The following is a 16,060-nucleotide window of genomic DNA, read 5'->3' as shown; positions in this document are numbered from 1 at the left end:
CCTTATAAAGAACAAAAAGAACAGAACTGAAGGATGCTGGGTCAGAAAGTCAGACAGTGAGTTCACAGAGCTCATGCAATTTTAAAGTGTAGGAAGGAGCTGGTGAAATACAGGAAAGTCGGGATGGGAGTTAGTTATGAAATCTTGCTAAACTGAGGCAAGTCTAAAAGATATTTAAAACCCAAGGACTGAAGAAAGATGATTGCATTTAGTAAATGATAAATTAACTCTACAGGTCACAGTTGAGTGAAAACAGATCCATAAGTAGAAGGAGACACCAGCAGCCAGTGGGTGTAAATTGAGGTGAGGACTAGAAGAATAAAATAAAGAACTTAAAAGGGAGGAGTCAAGAAAATGCTTCATCTTAAATGGGGCAAAGTTGACTGAAATAGGACAATACAGAAACAAAGTCCACTCTTTATTGAATAACTGAGTTTTGAAGATATGTGGTAGAGTTCCTCTTGGAGAAAGCACATGAACTTCTAATTGGTTGACTGTCATAAATTTAAATAGAAGCTACTAAATCCCTCTAAGTTCGAATAATTTGTTTCCAAAAGCTGTTTAATCAAATCTATACCTCTTGATTTTTAATTTAAATAGTAGCTTTCTCCTTTGTAACTGTAGACTTAACTGTCCTGAAAATGTCTACTGCTGAGAAGGGCTAGTGTATTCTAACATTGCATTAGACACTGGTTTGTTTTCCTAGAGAAATGTTTGCCAATTCTGTGGGAAATCTTTGTAACTTCATGACATGGATTATCTCATGTCTAAGATGTGAGAACCACAGTGGTTCTGATTTCAGAGCGTTCCTGCTTACTCATTGGAATATTTCCTTAGGTTTTCACAGTAATAACTCAAAAAATCTGTAAAATATCCTGAAATCAATCAAAATTGTTTGGATTTCAGATCACTGGGACTCACAGTTTTTGGACTGGAAATATTCAATTCTACCATCTTTATTTTCACATAGAAATTAAATATTACTACAATGTATATGCTCATTGAATATTGTTTAATACCTTTTAAAAGTCTTTGTTTTGACATTAATATAATTACATTATTTTTCCCTCTTCTTTTCAACCTTCCATGGTCTCCCCTTGAATGGTCTCTCTCAAATTCATGACCTCATTTCTTTCATTGTTTTCATGTGTGTGTGTGTGTGTTCCTAAATATATGAGTATAACCTATCCAGTCAGTATGTTACTTGTATGAATATGTTTTTAGAGAGGACCATTTGATATAGGATGTCCTTATGATATTGGATAACCAAATCATGTGCCCTTTCCTAGAAAACACTATTTCTCCTTAGTTACTTTTAATACTTTTTACAGAGTATTACAAGATACTCGCTTCTTCATTAACATGTCTTTTGGTATCACATTTGTTCATTTGGGTCATAGACATATTAGTAGAATTTCATGAATGTAGTTTCTCTGCCATTTTAAGGGGAGGGAACACTGTCTCATAGAAACTTTGTGTTCCTTTGGCTATCACACTAATGGTACTCCCTCTCAAACAGCGATCCCTGTGCTTTAGGTGCAGGCATAGTGTTGCAGATGTATCAGTTGAAACTGAGCTTGACAACTTTCTATTTTGCTCTCATTTGTGCGTGAGTTTTGTTTTGTTTTGTTTTGTTTTATGTAATGGTATTTGTCTCTTGTAAAGAGAAGTTTCCCGAATGAGGGATGAGAACTACCTTTATCTGTAGATATTAGGATAGATAGTCAGAATGTAGTTAGGGATTATGTTGATTTTATAAAGTAACTGCTATAGAAACTCATTCAAAATCCGTGGCTTCCCTAGCTGCAGATTCTTATTAACCTGCAGGTTTCCAGTATCAGGTATGTTACTCTCTTTATGAGGAGGTCTTATGTCTAATAAGTGTGTTATTGCTAACTACCAAAGTATCTGTGCAACTACTGTACCCTTAGAGGTATCATGCCTTATTGGTGACTGTGGTTCCTAGGCATTACAGCTGGGTGCAACTATTGATTATTTCCCTCCCTTAGAAGCAAGCTTCCCTCCCTCAGAAGCTCCTGAATATTATTCTTCAGGGCCTAATGTTTCAGGTTAGATCCAACTAATGTACTCCGAGTCCCATGTCCTTAGTCCATCTGTCATTAGAAACTGGAACTTTCCTTCTACTTCAGCGAGGCATCCTAGGGCAACAGCAGTAGCCTGTGCAGGGAACCTCATGGATAACCATGAGCAAGAATTCAAAAGAAGGCTTCCTGTGACTGTTCTTGGGCATTTTTGTAGAAAGACTGACTCTTTAAGGAAACATTGTCAGCCCAGGATTGATGCTTGCTCATTGCTATTTTAGACTTCATAAAATTATATTTGTAAATAAAGTACCTTTGTAGTCATTTGCAGCATTTAAAAGGATTTTGTTATATATCTCTCATTTCCATCGTTGTAAAATGTCCTTCTTCATCTCATACATGCTTGTTTTATTTTTTATTTTATTTTTTAGTTATTTTTTATTTTTAACATGCTTGTTTTATTTGCTTTCTTTACCCATCCCTCTTTCCCCCGTATTTCCCCAGTAATGTGACTTCATCAGCTTGTCATCAAGTACATATAATTTATTCTCTCATCTTAGTGCTTAAGATACACTTCAGAAAGACATTTTCTAACTAAAATGGATTCTGCTTATCCTCAGAAGATGTATGCAACCAGCCCATACTCCGACCCTGTTGTGTCAATGGATCTGGATCCACAGCCAATCACAGATGAAGAGGAAGGCTTGATATGGGTCGTAGGTCCTGTCCTTGCAGTGGTGTTTATCATCTGTATTGTGATTGCTATTCTTCTTTATAAAAGGTAGGCCTGCTCTATATTTTAATTGTGACTTTAAGGACTACCATACTTAGTAGAATAAATGATTTTTCTGTGGTTGTATGGTAGACTTTATATATTTGAAGACAGCCCAGTAACTAATATTGGCAAACATGTTTTTGTCATGCCTAACACAAGCTGAGGTGACTGAGCTAGTGGTACGGGCGTTTACTGTGAACACCCACTCTCTCAGTTTCTGTCTTCTGCGATGCTCTGTGATGACAAGTTTTGATGATAGCGAGATATTAGTACAACCTAAACAGCCCATTCTATGTCAGCTTTAATTTGATTTTTAGATGTTTAGATTTTTTAAATCTAATGTGTACCTATAGTTATCTCTTGCGGTTTAGCAAATACACCTGAATGGTTAAAGATTTTTTAGAAAGAAAAGAAAACGAGCTAGAGAATTAATTTCTTCCCATTTTTAACCGAATATCGTTCCAAATATTCAGTATTAAATTTACATTAGTGTTTAAGAAGAGGTGATCAGAAACTGCTGACTTCCTATTGAAACAAATTTTGACCACAGTCCTCATAAAGTTTCAGTATCAACCTGATTAGCATCTTGTCATTTCTACCCTTATTCCTTTGTAGTTATGTTCATAGAATAGGCTTGTTTTTTTCCTCATCATCCCTGACCCTCCTCCAAAGAACTGTCTAAGGATCTGTTCTATTTGTTCCAATATAAAGAGGACACTGAAATGATTAAAGACAAAGCAAAGCTCAATCTTGAGGTTAGGAAGGAGATAAATATGCCTAGTTATCCATTCAGATCACTGCCATTGTGAAATTGCTCAAGCTTTAAAATAATAGAGAATCTGTGGACAATGACTGAATCTGTTCTTAGTTGGTGGTTTGAGCCTTCTCATACTAATTCTTATCTTACCAATGTGCATTGCATGGAGTCTGTTATATTTTCTCAACTCTCTTCTGTATAAGATACAAAAGTAGGAAAAAGGTGATGTCCATATTTTCTAAGTCAGTTATGAATCCTATCTAAGCCAAACCTGGAGCTGGTACCCTTCCCTGTATGTCAGTTACAGGGAGACAGAATGGATTTTCTGAAAATTCAGGTTAGACTCTGGTGGTAGTGGCAAACATCTTTAATTCCTGCACCTTGGAAGCAGAGGCAAGCAGACCTCTGCAGATTTATGGCCAGCCTGATCTACAATGCAAGTTCTAGGACAGCCAGCGAAATGCTTTCTTGGAAAAAAAAAAAGTCCAAATTAGACTTCTTGTTGTGATCTGGGTGATACTCATTCAAATGGTCACATCCTACACTGGAATCTGGCCAGAAACAACAACAACAACCAAACAAAACAACAACAAAAACAAAAAACCTGTTCACAGATTCATTTCTAGCCCAGGTCATGTGACATTTCTGATATTCAAAATGAGCAGAAGGCATGAATCATTTTTAAGGTAATGTTTTATTATGATATGTGAGGCAATTAGTAAGTAATCCTACTGTATGTGCAAGTTTATATAAATGTATAAAATTAAGAACTATAACCTTGATAAGTTTTTAAAACTATAATTACATTTTCATTGATTCATCTGCATAGGCTTGAAAAGAACCAGCTCATTTATAATTTTCCTTAATCCTTCAAGAGGAAGTATCTTATTTAGGTTTCATGACTCTGTTAAACGAGTTGCATTTTCGTATGTGCACATGTGAGCATCGTCTAATGTGATTGTTGGAAAATGCATACATCCTCGAATGCTAAGTATATTTAGTTAGCCATCTGAAGGCCATGGAGCATTTCTGAAATAGAAATGCTTGCTTCAGCACTAAAAAATGTTCCTGACTTGAAATTTAAGTAGACCCAACAACATTCTTCTTGATTATCATGAAGCAGTTCAAGAGGAAATCTGTACTCAAAGAATAGTATCTTTTATAGCTTAGATACTGAGTGAAGTTAATTATATAATATGTACTTCACACCCAATTTTAGGTGCCTTTCCCATTATATATAGATCATGGCTAACAACTCAGAAATTGTTGCTATTTCTATAATTACGAAAATATTAATATTTTACATCCCTATGCAAATAATGTTTAAAGACCTCAATGGCATAAGCCAGAACTATGCCACACTGATGTGAAAATTACCTTTACCAGATATACTTGCTCATAACTCTTTCACTTGTGAGAGTCAGTCACCATGGATGGCTTGCCATATTAATAACTTAATAATAATAAGCAACTTGAGGCGTTGAGACTGTCTTTAATAACTATACTGATGTGGGAAAAGAACACTATTTTATGTTACTGTTAATTTGAATTTTTTGTTCTCTTAGTTCGTATCTAGACTCCAGTGACAAAACTATTACTGAAACTTTATAAGGGCTCTAAGCCATGTACTGACTCTAAAGAATATTAAATTACCATTGATAGATTTACAGTGTTACAAATACTTTTTACTAGGATTACTTTGTAAAGATTTTCATAATTCATTCATGCAGTGACTCAACATATAAATTCAGAAAAGAGATGCTAAAAAGGCCTAGGAAAACAGGAGCCCTGTGGCCAAGGTCAACTTCTGCTGTGGCTGAAGGGCTACAAAGTCTGGCTAAAACCCCAAACTTCATTATTTACAAAGAAAATTAATGTACTAGGCAAGTGAGCTTTTTCATAATACTATTCCATAATCTGAGAGCATAAAGAGGTAATAGGAATGGTTTTCTATGATTTCTACTTTTATGTATATGTGTGTGTCTAATTGTGATATATAAACCTGCTTCCCATAATCCATCCACCACAGACAATTAAAAGTCATCAGGCCACTCATTTCTTCCACATCCATCTACTTTGCACAGTGGCATATATATAAGCTTAGTAATTAGTTCTAATGTAGCCTAAAAATTATTTCCATAAGAAGTAATATTTTAAAATAAAATGTTAACCTTATGCAAAAATACCTCGAGATGATAGTGTAATTTTATATATGTCATGGTATAGGAAAGGACCTGCAGAATATGAAGCTGGAAATAGCCGAGGCATACTATAACCAGTCATGGCATCTTTGCACATGATAGCGTAGCCCATGAAGTGAGGAAATTCTGTCCTTGTTCTCTGTTGCTTATGTGTGTAAATCATGAAGTAGATGAGACAAAACAACTAATTTTAGCTTTTCCAGCTCTTCCTAGAGTCTCCTGTTTTAGCATCAACATACATGTATTTCTAAATGACCATCAGTAAATGGTTACGGCCTTTATACCTCATAAAGAAATCTAAGTCAATACCCAGAAGAGTCAAGACTGCTTGTCTCTGCCCCCTGCTGCACAGCAGCCTAACCAGCCTGGAGCATCATTACTCATTCCTGGCCTCTTCTCCTATCCCGATTATCTCCTTTGATGCCTAAGCCCCTTTCTCTCCTCTCTCTGTTTACACTTGTCTACAGCCCTCTTTCTTTGGCCTTGAACTTCTAGTTACTGGTGATAGAACTGTTGCCTTTCTATAATTGCCCATTATCCTGACTCTTATTCCTCACTGTCTCCCAAGTATCCAAAACAGAACTACATTGAATACATGACCTTATACCTGTTCAATAATATTAAATTTATGTTCCTCCAGCTGTTTGTTTTATGGTCTGCTATCCTTTTCACCTTGGCCTATAAGTTTGCCTCATTTTCAGGCCTTCAAAAGTAGATATTTAAGCAGATATGAATACATATTCAGCTATATAAAGCTGTCACATAGAGGTGTTCTGTTAGTTAACTCTTTATCCTTTCATGTAAATGCCCAAACAGACCTCTCTTTCCATCCAGAGGAGATTACTTACATCTCAGTCTCTGATAAGCACACTACTTACAAAGTAGTGCTTTTTAATGTGTTTGCTTCTTTGTTATTTTTAAACTCAGAATGCTAGGTAAACCACTTTACATTTAAGAATAGAAAGAACTACACAAGCTATGTGTGACGTTGTCATCATTCACTGTGTGTGTTTATACAGATAAGTGTGAGGTTTTGGTTTTCTTTCTTTGACCAGTGGGCTGCCTTGTCTGTAGTACCCTTGTGTACAACACAAAACACTTTATCTGTTGCCTCCAAATGAATATTGTTCAGATTACTTCTTTCTGAAAAACATTTGCATATTTAAATAGTCAATATATCACAACAGGTGGAAGCACCTATGAATGCCCAGTGGATGTGTTTGCAGAAAGTAGCACCCTCATGAGGAAAAGTCTGTCTTTTCAATGGCTAGTAATTAAGATGTTCATATGAATTAGCTATACAGACGGGTCATGCACATTGGATTTATAATCACAAGTATTATGTTTTTCAAGACTTAAAATGTAATTCATCCATTATTATAAAAAAGATTCATGATTGCCTTACTTTTGAAGAGGTGTTGGAAAAATTATTTCTGCTACTGTTTTTCATTGTGGTATAATGTTCCAATGTTCAAAGTTTTACATAGATCAATGCAACTTACAGAATTCCATATCATTAAAGTAATGGCAGAGTTCTTACATGAAGACTTTATGGTTATGAAATTCTGTTGTATTTTCTTTAAAAACATTAGTTGCTTTTCTGAGTTCTTAAGAACTGAAAATCTTGGTCACCATAGACTTGCTGTATTAATTAATCTTTGCAGCAATTTTTGATGAATAATAAGTAAAAGTGCCATTGAAAACCATGGATTCTTTATTCAGCAATAATCTCACAGCCTCCATTCACTCATTATTAGAGGCTTGTAAACATTTTGATGCACTATTGTTTAATAATATGCCTGAGTTATGTGTCTCTGTTTGTGAGCACTACTTTTGAAAACTTGGTTGTCATGGTTACTCTTGTTACCATTGGCCAACTAACATTAAGCCTTTCTTTTTTTCTTTTTTTTTAATTTTTTATTTATTTTATTTATTTATTTTGTGCTGCATTAAATGGAGCAGTAAACCTGACAGGTGAGGAATAGAGACTAAACCCTTTCCATGCTCTGTAGGGAAGAACTAAAATACAGGTAGACTTGAGTTGATGGTCCCACCTAGCAAGTGGAAGCTGGACAGAGCCTACATACCGGTGATAATTTGGATATTAAAATGATGGTGAGGGATATACTTTGTCTTTATGAGAAGAAAACAATATGTTTTATTAAAACTAAATTTAGAAGCCAGTAAAACAAGTCTCTGAGTTTCATGTTCAGGGATGAGTATTTGTGTGTATTGATGTGTCTGCAGGTTGGAAATGTGAGTTGTCCTGTAGACCTTTTGTTTTGTTTGTTTGTTTGTACCCCTTAGTGAACACTCTTACCACAGCCAATATTATCCCTATGTCACCCAGCCCTGACTAGCAATAACAGTAATAATAATAGCTATAAATATACTTGATGATGAAATCAGACTGACTTCTAGTTTTAACTCATTTACATACACATATGCAAGCATACACGTATCTGTTGATGTAAATACTTGATTAAATTTCAACTTAAAAATGTATCTCAGAGGTTATCTGCTCTCCTGCCCACAGTACTCTCAGTAACCTTCGGTGCGCACCAACACTGGAATCATTATTCCCCAAGGATTTTCCAGAAATATAAATGCTTATTTATCACCCAAGATGACTCAATGTAAAAGTCCCAGCTTTAACACAGCATCCTATGTTTTACAGAGCCTGCCCAGCTGGTGTGTGTACATACTTAATTTTGAGAACCACTGCATTGCTTTCTCTAAGAACACCCTATGCTGGCCATGAAACCAGAATGAAAGTTCGTAGCAGGAGTGTTAAAAACTCTAGGAGAAGGTCTTCTTTCACCATGAGTAGCCATTATACAGCAGAAAAGTTGGAAGAGTGTTGTGTCAGCCCAAACACACAGCACTTTGAAGCTACGTCTTGTTCTCTGGTTCCATTGTAACTCTGCACTTTACAGTCCATACTTTCTTCTTGTTGTACTCATGTCAGAGAGTCTGACCAAAACTTAAGACACAACCTTCATTTTCATCCGTGAAAGGATTAAGAAATCTGTCTGTAGCTGATACTCATTCAGATAGATTAAAGAACATAATTAGGGACATCAAAACAGCAAAGTCTGAACTACTTTCTTTAAGAATTAAGAATAGAGCTTTTATAGAAGGAGTTGAATTCAAAACCTGTTTCCATACTATGAATGAAACCTTCTAAGCAAATTTACTTTGCTCTCACACCCTTCCTCAATGGGAGCTATGTAAACAGGAATGTCGTGTGATCTTTGGTTTTCCCTTAATTACATACCTTCTCTGTATGGCATATACTCATCACTTTAAGAAATAAACTGGAAGCAGAATTTGATAACCTTAATAGGAAAACAGTAGTATGCAAAATTTAAATTTTTCTGGTCACTGTTCTACATAGTTCTTTAATTGAAATTAAATGATGGAACTTTAGAAAATTGTCCACAAAGTCCTCTGGCTCACATTCATGCTAGGCTTGGTGTAGACTATTCCATTTTCTGTGTAATTTATGATAGTACATTGGAAAAAACAACTGAACTACTTAGAATGGTTACGGATCATAATGAATACTGTTTTTTCTAACTCTTTCTTAGACATACTTTGTGTGTTTGAAAATCTCCAATTTTAGTAAATAAGTATCTACCAGTAGAATGGTTATAGGCAGACATAATCATGCCTTTGGTTTTCATCAAAACAAAGCTAAAACAGTCTTTGATCTTGGGGGTCATCTCATTTGAGCAGTGATAGTAAAAAGAAATTAGCTATTAGATGTTCCGAAGCCCATTTATATCCATCATGAACCACAATTACATGGAATGTATGACTTGTAAGTAATTTTAATCCCTTACTATGATCTTTCTAAGGCTTCCATTCTAACAACAGGTGTAATTTCCACCTTTCCTATTGAAAAAAATACATGCTGAATTTCCTTAGAGAATGTTCCCTCAGCATAGCCAATGTCACACAGCCTGGCTCCTGGGAGAAAGATAAGGAGGCTGTTCGATAAGTCTCTCAAGAGTAATGCACTTTCCTTGCCTAGATATTTCTCATTCTGTTTTCCAAACCCTTGAATAAATAGCAGCAGAGTTATTTTTGGAACAGATGAAAGGTATAGGTTTTAGTCATTAGGTCTGGGGCATCAATAAAGAAGAATACAGGCACCTATTTCCCACAAAGGCCCAAGTCTGGGAAAAGCCCTGATATATGACATGAAAGGACAAGTTGTGGGTTTCCTCTGAGAACATCTGGTTAGCTGAACTCCTTGTCATTTATTCAACCATGACAATGTAGCATCTTCAACACTAAAATGAGCATCTCAATATTATGAGACTGAAACCCATTGCATGATTGCAGTGGCATTGACTGCCCTGAAACTGATCATCCAGTCCTTCATTTTGTATGGTTTCTATGCCCCCTGTCTTCTTTTTCATTGCTCTGACCACTCTTACACTTCCCCTTTTTATTTTATTTTCTATTCCATGTAACTGGAGGTGCCAGTACCTTGGGCACAATGCAGAATCACCATACTCCTCAGACTGACAGCGGGGCTTGGCTTGGCAATACTTCCTATGCTAAGGCTGCCCATGACACCTTTAGTTAGGAAAATGAAGTCCGAGATAGGTTAATCCAAGATACTTAGAGAGCAAGTTGCCTAATAGGATTCATCAAAGAAAATGCATTGTATCCAGGATATTTCACTATTGCATTGAATTTCAGTTAATTGAGTACACATCCTCATTGTGTCAGGCTGCCCTTTATCCCTTGTTTATTTCTATTTTGTAAAGATGATAAAAAATAAAGAATAAATTTCCTGGCTAACCTAGATATGGCAAGAGCAAGGCTTGCTAGTCATGTATTCCACGGTCCTATGAAAAAATACAGGAATACAAATTAAACTTTTCCAACATTAGAATAATTTGCTTTGAGCAAGGATGAGATCCTATAACTTCTACTATTGCTTGGAGACAGCTGGAGTTAATATTTAGAAAAAGGCAATCTGAAAAACGCTTCCATTTGCTACATGGAGTTCTCATCTAACTCTCTAAGAGAAATGATTTGTGTTTGGAAGAAAATGGATAAATGAATATTATGGAAAAATCCCAACATTTCTTACTAGAAACGTTGTTTAAATTCCATTGTGGCAGCTTAAAAAGTATATCTAAGTAGGTCACCATTGAAAGAGGGAAAAGGAGAATTATGTGAAGAATCACATTTGTAGAAAAACGTATTGTGGTGTCTTGAATAATCATCATGGGAGTTGGTAATTCTATAAAACCAAATTAATTTTTCCTGTCTGTGATTGATTGCCATTAACAAAATAGTGAAGATTGTTACATAATACCACTGAACACAGGCATTTTTGTCATTTCTCTTTACAGTGTGAGAAAGGAAGGAGACATTTGTCTTTGTGATCCTGACTTTCCTCCTTTGCATTTAAGATAACAAAATTTTAGGCATGCATTTACTTCAATTCAGTTAATCCAGTAGCTCTGTATTTTGTAGTCACCAGTTACATATTTAAAAATGAGAGAGAAAGAGAAAGGAGAAAGGTAGACTGAGTTGTTTACTTTGAGGTTAGGCAGTTTTCCTGTGGTAAAATGTACTTTTGTCTTCTAGAGGCATATATTGTATTTGCCACAAATGCCAATAGTAGACAGAGAATTTCTGAACAAATCTAATAACATCTTAACAGTGCCTCTTGCAAACTGACAGATGGCCTGAATTAATTATTTAGTTCCCAAAATTGAAGAGATCATCCACATTGACAGAACTTGTGAGGGTGAGGAGCCCTTAGAAGCTAACAGAAGACCTGAGCAAGATCGCAAGGTTCTTTAAACATAAAGCTGTCCAAGAACATTGACACTAGTGCTGAGGAAAGAATACTATAAGGAACTGTTGATTGGTTAATTCTTCGTTTGTTTTGCTTGTCTCAGGTCTTAAATTTTGATTTTTCCCCCTATAGGAAGAGGGCAGAGTCGGAGTCCAGAAAGAGCAGCTTACCAAACAGTAAGGAGGTCCCTTCACACCACCCAACAGACCCAGTAGAACTGAGGCGCCTTAACTTTCAAACCCCAGGTAAGTGGCCACTTCATCCGTCATAATGTCATAGTCCAGTTGGCATTGTCCTGAGAAATGGTATATCACTTAATTTTGAGCCATTTTGTCCATCCTGATTGTTTGCTTTAATATTGTTGACATTCATATATATGTACAATAGAGAGGAATTTAAGTATTTTCAGAAATATGAAGTGCAATCAGAAAGAGAAAGATATATAATTTGTCCTAGTCTTTAGGAAAGTATCTATAATTTTAATGGGAATGAGACACTTGCTTATGTTCAGTCTGGCTTTTCATCTTATAAAGTAAATACATGAGTAAATAGATGAATGTGGAACTTGTTCTCATTGGGATCCTTATTTCATGCTTTGCTATCTGTATTTATGGTACCATAAGAAGAATGGAGGACGTGAAGATGGAAAGAAAAGAAAGACAGGGGAGATAAACAGAGGAGAAAGAAAAGGAGGGATGGAAGGAATGAACAATTTCATGTCTTTTAAAATTTTGATTATACTAAATTTCACTGACCAGTGTAGGCTTCATGCTGTAGATGCATTTGAGTAAACTGAGATATAAAATATACTTTTTCATAGAATAAAGAACATAAAGTCCTTCAACCAAGGAAAAACAAAACAGTATTCTGATGAGGTGTAGTTACATACTATTACTTCAAGACTAGTTCTACTCTGCTTTCTTCCTGTTCATGTCAAGCAGATGTCAAGTATCAAATGGTAGAGAGAACTAAAAACATCACACTGAGTATCATAGTACCTTCCCATAGTGAGCAAAACCTTGATCTAAAAAGTCTTTGGGATTAAAATTTGGTTGTAGTAATACACCCCACACTGATGGAAGAGTTCTTTCACTTCTAATTAATGTCTGAATGCTCTAACTCCCAGGGTGCTGCACTGCAGGTATTAAGCTATACATTCTCAAAGAATTGCTTTGAACCGTGAGAATGCATGGCTTATTGTGTTTAACATATTTTTTGCATATAAACGAACACAGTAACTACTAAGTCTTCAAATGAAAGAGCTTTTTCACATTTCAAGGTGGCTATACAATCATCACAAATGTTGAGTAGTTTAAATTTTTGAGTTAAATGAGGTTAGGGTTCTTTGAGCATAAATTTGCCTCTTTGAAGACAAGCATGTGCTTTCATAAGCATAAATGGCAAATATTTGTAAAATCACAACCCTTCTGCACACACATTTTTACATGACTGATAAAGGTAAACTGTGAACTCATCCAGGATGGGTGAGCAGATCTGAGTTATCCTCCTGGGCCACTGTAATCCCCTGTGTGCTGCACCAGTCTCTTGCATGGTGCTCTTTTTAAGGCAATTTGATAAAATAAATAGGTATGGTAACCTTTTTTTGTTTCGTTTTAAAATGAAAGTATACAGACTACTTCAGAATAAACTCAACATCATTGTGACAGACTCAGCAATTTATGTACTTTCTCTGTCACCTAACTGAATCCATAGAGGACCCCCAAAACCAAAGCATTGTAGGGAAATTTTTTCTTTAGATCGCCTAAGGAAATCCATGGAGGAAAGAGATTCCTCTCTGATGCTGCTGTACATGGCTTCTATGCAAAATGTAATCTGTACTGAAAGCAAACTTGGACTTCTAGGAGACACAGAATCACAGTATATCATTGAATAAATGGGCAAATAGGTATCAACAAGAGAAGCACATGTGTGTGTTACCTCTCTCTTCCTGTAGCCTGACAGCAGTCCCTCAGAAAGCATAGCATTTGTCAAGGATGATCAACAGGTACAGGTGATGATAAGCAAGAAAACAGCTATGTCTCCCCCAGAAGACTCAGTCTTCAGTTGTCTTTCACTCCTGTAGATGCTTTGAACAAATGTGGCAACCCCAAAAGTTATCTTAAAGTACTTTGTTAATGCATGGGGGACTGTCAGATCCACTTATGGAGAAAGTGTACTGAATTCAAATTGTCATGGGTTCCAGTTGAAGTATCATTGCTGTATTACTTAAGAATTTACTGAATTAAAAATGAAGACTTAAATGTATATGATAAGGTATCATTTAACTAGAGTTACCCTTATTGCTGAACAGAGAGTGGTGTAAAGTGGAGAAATGTGACAAAGGGGAAGAAACAAAAGGTATTAAAGGAAGATAACTGAACAGAAGAGATGGTCCTGCTTCATCCAACATACATCTTAAGCAGGAAGCCTTGTCTTGTGCTTTTGCTTGGAGGACAGATTTAGTTAGGCTTGATTTATTTCTGAAAGAAACTCATTTCCTCCCAAGCTGTATAGGGCTTATGTTCTAAACACTTGGCCATGTACAAATGAAAGTAACTGAACTGTTAATGTTTAATATTTAGTGATAAGGGCATTTGCTTCAGTCAGTGTGAATTTCCACCAGTGACTACTGCATTAGCAACATGCCAAAGTCTAAAAGCAAAAAGTGGAGCTATTAACCACCTATGCTTTTTTTTTCCCTCTCCTCTTATTGAAGAAGCAATAATTTTCTCAGGTGGTAACTTAAAGTGACCCTTGGCTAGATATTTTTGCTGCTGTGATTCTACTTATTTTTTGCTTTATATTTTCTGTGATTCATTACGTGAAATATGTTTTATCTGTTTCATACCTATTAATCTGTAACTACTTATTCCCAAATAACATTAACAGTTGAGGATATTTATTAATGACATACATAAGTGATAAATTAATAACCCATGTCTTCACTCCTAAAAGTATGACATTCAGTGAAATAAGAAAACTATGATTTATATACCGAGGACCAACCACAGAACATCCCCAAGAGAACAGGTGATGTCACATGTGACAGCCTGTTAGGAATGATGAAGTAGCAAGCAAACACAACCGTGTGACACTCCATCAGCTGTGCAGAATAGAGGAAAGTTAATTGTTAAGTTCTCTGATGTTATTTTAATTTTTTGCTGGTGAAAGGTAAATTAGATTTTAACTTATTTATTCTCATTAGAAAGTCTACGGTTAAGAAGTCAGATTTTTTATTTTATCTTGGCAGATGTTTCAGTTGTCACATCACGTCATTCTGATAGTGTAGCAGTACCACAGACAAATTTTGATCATAAAGAAATCAGAATTCTGTCCACTGATGTTCAGTTACACAGAATTTTGTGTACTTGTAAAAATTTTGAACAGATATCTAGTCCCAATGTGAAAGTTGTACTCAAGCATCTAAGAAAGCCAGGATGATCCTGACTGGGAACTGAATGCAGGCTCTCATGTTTGTCAATATCATCCAGGGCTGTATATTTATGTCTTAAAAGTCAAAGTACAGTATATAGACACAATGTATTTGGGAGAACGTAGGCTACTTAATCATTTAAGATAATTAGAGATTACGTCAGTGGGTCTTCAGTTATTGGTGTGCTGGGCTAAACAGCATTATGTAGGATGAGCACTTAGATGACATCTTTCTAACACCAGTAGTAACTTTATAGCATTAAAATGAAACACAAACTGAGTTATATCAGTCTCCTTCCCTTAGCAGAATGAGCCGGGCAGGATGAGATAAAGAGAAAATAACTGACAGTAGATGTATGCGTTACAAATATTAACCCCTTGGTAACTTTTACAAATCTTTAAGTTCTAGGGGGATAGAGTCAGTATAACAGAAGTTTTTTTAAAATAACCTTAGGACTACTCAGATGTATCATCAGGTAAAAGCTTGTGCATGCAAGCCAGACAACCTGAGTTCTACCACAGGACCCATAGGAGGGAACCTACACATGTACATGTACACCCACTAGATTACTTAATAAACCTGGAAACTTTTGCTAAGCCTTGCATACTGTTTCCTAGAAGAAAACCGTGTGAGTTAGGGATGGTTGGCAGATAGGCTGTGAGTTAGGCAAAACTGAACTGTGTCTGTTAGCCTGCACAGCAAAGAACTATTGCTCTTTCCCTTCATTGTCAATTCTGTAGCCTACAGTCCAATGTCCCTTGCTAGATTTACAAAAGCAATACATATTTCTAAGGGCAGGAATTTCTAAAAATTTAAAATCATGCCTAAACTACTATTCACTGTTATTATTTTTTATATCTCCAAATATTTTGATAATTAATATGAGATCAAACAAAGGCATTTTCAAACAAGAATAATTTTATCTAATGAATTTCAGTTCTTCTTTTAATCATATATAAAATAAGAAGAAAAGATTTTTAATCATTACTCTGATCTTACCCTTGTATCTGCCTTTCAAGGCTCTA

General features: G+C 35.7%; 1 protein-coding gene across 1 annotated transcript in view; it reads left to right on the top strand.

Annotated features, from left to right (window-relative positions):
- Positions 1 to 16,060, top strand: part of Ptprd (protein tyrosine phosphatase receptor type D) — a 511,224-nt gene that overhangs the window by 382,585 nt on the left and 112,579 nt on the right. Inside the window, exons 20-21 of the mRNA XM_052176673.1 lie at positions 2,663 to 2,823; positions 11,735 to 11,847. Coding sequence (XP_052032633.1) covers positions 2,663 to 2,823; positions 11,735 to 11,847 — 274 coding nt within the window. The remainder of the gene's footprint in view (positions 1 to 2,662; positions 2,824 to 11,734; positions 11,848 to 16,060) is intronic.

Source organism: Apodemus sylvaticus, chromosome 3 (genome assembly GCF_947179515.1).
Source record: "Apodemus sylvaticus chromosome 3, mApoSyl1.1, whole genome shotgun sequence".
Classification (NCBI taxonomy): Eukaryota; Metazoa; Chordata; class Mammalia; order Rodentia; family Muridae; genus Apodemus; species Apodemus sylvaticus.
This window is presented reverse-complemented; position numbering and strand designations above follow the sequence as displayed.